This window comes from Colobus angolensis, unplaced genomic scaffold, assembly GCF_000951035.1.
Source record: "Colobus angolensis palliatus isolate OR3802 unplaced genomic scaffold, Cang.pa_1.0 Scaffold17, whole genome shotgun sequence".
In the NCBI taxonomy this organism is placed as follows: domain Eukaryota; kingdom Metazoa; phylum Chordata; class Mammalia; order Primates; family Cercopithecidae; genus Colobus; species Colobus angolensis.
Genome location: NW_012114821.1, coordinates 925,941 through 930,974, shown reverse-complemented (window position 1 = coordinate 930,974; position 5,034 = coordinate 925,941). Strand labels below are relative to the sequence as shown.

Genomic DNA, 5,034 nt, shown 5'->3' with positions numbered 1-5,034 from the left:
CGCCCACCTCGGCCTCCCAAAGTGCTGGGATTACAGGCGTGAGCCACTGCGCCCGGCCAATTTTTGTATTTTTAATAGAGACAGGGTTTCACTATGTTGGCCAGGCTAGTCTTGAACTCCTGACCTCAAGTGATCTACCCACCTTGGCCTCCCAAAGTGCTGGGATTACAGGCATGAGCCTCTGCGCCTGGCCCCCTATGCTTTTATTATTTAATCTGTCTGGGATTTATTTTAGGGAAGGAATGAGAATCCAACTGTATCTTTTTTCGAGATGAATACCCATTTGCATTAGTTATATATTGCTGTGTGACCAGTTATCGCAAAACTTACCACCTTAAAACAACAACATCTAGGCTGGGTGCAGTGGCTCATGCCTGTAATCCCAGCACTTTAGGAGGCCAAGGCAGGTGAACCACAAGGTCAGGAGTTCGAGACCAGCCTGACCAACATAGTGAAACCCTGTCTCTACCAAAAATACAAACATTAGCCAGGCATGGTGGCACGCGCCTCAGGAGGCTGAGGCAGGAGAATCGCTTGAACCCAGGAGGCAGAGGTTGCAGTAAGCCAAGATCACGCCATTGCACTCCAGCCTGGGCAACAAGAGCGAAACTCTGTTTCGAAAAAGAAATAACAAGGAGCTACCTGGGAACCTAGAGCTGGGCCCTGGGGCCAGCTCCTCCACCTCACCGTGCTTCCTGATAATTCTCTAAGAACCCAGGTTGGGGTGCGGCCCTGTGGGCCTGGGGCCTTTGCTGTGGCTAACCTCTTCTGGCTCATAAGAGGGCTCTGCTGAAGAATTGCTTTGGAGCCCTTTGTGCAGAGACCCTGTCAGTGCCCTTTGCTATGACACCTGCGAGTGGGGACCTAGGATGTCACACCTGGATTAGTGGGGGTGTGCTTCTATATCACCCGCTAAGGTACTGTGGAGCCCAGAGATGCATCTGCCAGCGTCCTTAGTTTTTGTTGTTGTCTGTTCATTTGTTTGAGACAGGGTCTTCCTCTGTCCCCGGGCTGGAGTGCAGTGGCACCATCACAGCTCACTGCAACCTCAACCTCCCGGGCTCAGGCAGTCCTCCCACTTCAGCCTCCTGAGTAGCTGGGACCACAGGCGTGCACCACCATGCCCAGCCAGCAGCCTTAGTTTTTGCTTTTTGCCAATATGACTTTTTCCCTTATGAGTTGGAACAAGTGGACTCCAGAAGTTTTGGGTCCCAGTGCTTTATGTGTCCCAGTGCTTTATCTGTCCTAGAGATCATGCTTTCCAGCCTGCGGTCCTGGGCGCCATGCCTGGGCCATGGGAGACTCTCCTCTCTAGTCAAGAAATGTTTCTTGGGAATCTCTTCTCCTGCTGCTGGTAGGAGGGGTGGAGGGTGGCAGGAGCAGAATGTGTCCCTGGAGACTTGACAGCAGCTGTGTGTCTGCCTGTTGCTGCCCGTCTCCCTCTACCCCACCGTAAGGAGATGGGGCTGGTCCCTGGAGCGCCTCTGATTACAGGGGATGAGATTGTCCTGCACCCAGGGCTTGGGTGAGAAAGAGCCTGGAGTGCCTGCTGCCTGCTGTAGGCATGGGGTGGAAACCCAGAGCCCTCTGCCCAGCTGCCCAGGCCCGGAATCGTCAGAGGGAGGCAATCCTTCCTTCTGGCCTCTCTGGTCTGTAACCTCTGCCCTGTTCCTGGAGCAGATCTGTGTGCCTGTGGAGTCCTCAAGCCCCCTGGTGATGAGCAACCAGAAGGAGGTGCTGCGCTGCTTCACTGTGCTGGGTGAGTGGTGGGCCCAGCCTTGCCCACGGGCATCTGCGGATACTCATGGGGTCACCACCTGCTGCATGTGGAGGATGGTGGTGGCTGGGGTCCTGGTCCGGGATGAGGAGGCCCCTGTTTCCACCTCTCCTGGGCCTACCTGTGGCTCCAGAGTTCTCTGAACCAGGGCCTGGGCAGCGGCTGCAGCCTGGAACGTTGTTCTCCTCTGAGGAGCGTGCTGCTGACTTGCCCAAATCCTCGGGCACCTCCACTAGTGGTCCAGTCCCCGCGTTCCCCTACCTGCCCCCCGCTTACCTATTCCTCCACACCCAATCTCTGGCTCCATGGCCTGCTCTCTACTCCTCCAGGTGGCATGTGGCTGCTGGCCCTGGTTACCTGCCGGCCTCCCATGACCCACCTGGAGGTGCCATGCATCCTGTCACCACCCCCACTGGATGCTGTCCCTGTGCCCTGCACAGGCCCTCATAGCCATCCTGGGGGACAGCAGATGGTGTGAGGAGGGGCCCTGCTTGCACTTGGGGCTGTCACACTACTGGGGCCACAGCATCGGCATCTCCCTTGAGCTGGACGGGCAGGCGGGGCCTTGGGTCCCCCACCTGCACGAGCATCTGCCCTTACACAAGATCCGCAGGAGGGGTGTGGGGAGACTGACTGCAACCAGGCTGGGGGCAGGGTTGTGGTGGGCAGAGGGACCACAGGTCTGATACCCAGGCAGAGCAGGCCTCCAGAGCCCACCTGGAAGGGGGATGGCTCTGGTCCGTGAAGTACTGATAAGGGGGCTGCTGCAGTCATTGCCAGAGGGCTCCTGGAGCTTGGGCTGTGTTAGCCCTGCTTGTGCTGGGGGTCTGTGTGCTCGACAGCTCGAGTCCCCTTGAGCCTTAGACTGGTCTAGAGCCAGGAGAGCCAAGAAGGGCCACTGAGGGCCCTCTCGCAGGCCCCCTCGTGAGCTGGAGATGCTGAAACAAGCACCGGTGTGCTGGGTGGGCCAAGATCTAAGTCCCGGCATGCTCTGAGTGGTGCTGGCGCCGTGGGCTAAGGGCCACATGTGCTCCAACCCTGCCTTAGACAAGGGCATCAGAGCCAGGCCCAGTGATTAGGTGGCCCCAGCTTCTCACCTTCACACAGCAACTCTCTCTTGGCTTCTCCGCTGTGCTGGAGAGTAGGTGGACGCTGTGTATAGGAATGAACAAGATGACATGGAGCCTAATCTGTACCTGTTGCCCTGTAGCCTGCAGCTTGCCTGACCGCCTACTGGCCTTCCTGCTGCCCAGGCTGGACACCAGCAACGAGAGGACCCGCGTGGGCACCCTGCAGGTGGTCAGACATGTCATCAACTCGGCTGGTGAGTGCCTCCATGCTAGCCCGGCCGCCACCCCTGGCCGTGTCCAGGATGGAGCAAGTCCTGGCAGATTTTGTCCCTCTAGGTGAAAGCACCATCCTGCTTTGAATTCTCTAGAAAGATTTCCTACTTTCTATTTTGCAAAATTCTAAACTTTTTAGAAAGTTGCATGGGTGGTACCTTTCTACCCTTCACCAGATGGTGGTGGCTCACACTTGCTTTGACAGCTGGCTGCAGACACCATGCGTGGCCACACTCCCCACGTGACCATGCCTCTGAGGGCTCCCAGAGCCTAAGACAGCCATCCCTGAGCCCACTGCTCTAGCTCACTCTGGGATCTATTCAGAGACATACTTTGGTTTAGTTTGGTTATCTCTTAGACTTCTTTGCCCAAGAGGAGCCTTTTTACTCTTTAAGGGATGAGGAGGCCAACTGTTTTGTAGAATGTCCCTCAGTTTACATATGTGTGATGGTTTCTTCACAATTACAGTAAAAAATGCACGTTTCCTTGTTTTAAGGCTAATTTTTTCTTTTTCTTTTTTTTTTAAGACCTGGTCTTGCTCTGTCGCCAGGCTGGAGTGCAGTGGCGCAATCTCAGCTCACTGCCACCTCTTGGGTTTACACCATTCTCCAGCCTCAGCCTCCCGAGTAGCTGGAACTACAGGGGTGTGCCACCAGGCCCAGCTAATTTTTGTATTTTTTTTTTAGAAACAGAGTTTCCCCATGTTGGCCAGGATGGTCTCAATCTCCTGACCTGGTGATCTGCCCACCTGGCCTCCCAAAGTGCTGGGATTACAGCTGTGAGCCACCACACCCATCCTTAAGGCTAATTGAAGTGATTAGTGATAAGCCTGAAAACATACTATTTTTCACAGGTGAGCTTGTGGTTTCCAGCATGGCTCTTCCGCAGGTCAGTGCACAGTGGCCATGGCCCACCAGCCCTGCAGTCTGCCCGTGCTCAGCCTGTGAGCTAGGGAGGTTGTTACATCTTTAATGGGTTATAAAAGCGAACAAAGGGACCACATGTGACCCACAAAGCCTAAAATATTTTCTGTCTGCCCTTTTCAGAAGCGGAGCACTGCCCCCTGTCCTGTGAGGTTCACTATCAGGTGCTGGGATGCAAACAGCAGCCACTGAGGGAGGCACATAGAGTTCTGGGACATGTAGGAGCAGCTTGAGAAAGCAGCAGGGCTGGCTGGGGAGTGGCTCATGCCTGTAATCCCAGCACTTTGGGAGGCCGTGGCGGGCAGATCACTTGAGGTCAGGAGGTCAATACCAGCCTGGCCAACATGGTAAAACCCTGTCTCTACTAAAAATACAACAACAACAAAAAATTAGCCTGGCATGGTGGCAGGCGCCTGTAATTCAAGCTACGTGGGAGGCTGAGGCAGGAGAATTGCTTAAACCCAGAAGGCGGAGGTTGCAGTGAGCCGAGATGGCGCCACTGCACTCCAGCCTGGACAGCAGAGTGATACTCCGTCTCAAAAAAAAAAAAAAACCAGAAAGCAGCAGGGCCAGGGGAGGAGAGGGGCAGATGGGGCCACAGTGTGAATGTCACCAGGCTAAGAATCAGGTACAGGCACCTCAGGACACCCTCCGCGGCCCTTGCCCCACCAAAAGCAGCCTGAGGTCCTGCTGCTTTGGGCCTGTCCAGATTTCAGAGCCCAGGGTGGTGCTGCGGTGGGCTGTCTGGATGCTGGGGGTGGGGAGGGGCACACCCGATCTGTGTGGAGGGGTTGGGAGGGGAGAGTCCCTTCTGTGGAGGGGCCTGGAGAGGAGCGCCCGCTCTGTGTGGAGGAGCTGGGAGGGGAGCGCCCGCTCTGTGTGGAGGAGCAAGGAGAGGAGCGCCCGCTCTGTGTGGAGGAGCGGGGAGGGGAGCGCCCGCTCTGTGTGGAGGAGCGGGGAGGGGAGCGCCCGCTCTGTGTGGAGGAGCGGG

General features: G+C 56.3%; 1 protein-coding gene across 2 annotated transcripts in view; it reads left to right on the top strand.

Annotated features, from left to right (window-relative positions):
• Nucleotides 1-5,034, top strand: part of MROH1 (maestro heat-like repeat family member 1) — a 124,765-nt gene that overhangs the window by 56,669 nt on the left and 63,062 nt on the right. For both annotated transcript variants that reach the window (XM_011938033.1, XM_011938034.1), the window contains 2 exons: nucleotides 1,681-1,759; nucleotides 2,988-3,101. In XM_011938033.1, the coding sequence (XP_011793423.1) occupies nucleotides 1,681-1,759; nucleotides 2,988-3,101 (193 nt within the window). The remainder of the gene's footprint in view (nucleotides 1-1,680; nucleotides 1,760-2,987; nucleotides 3,102-5,034) is intronic.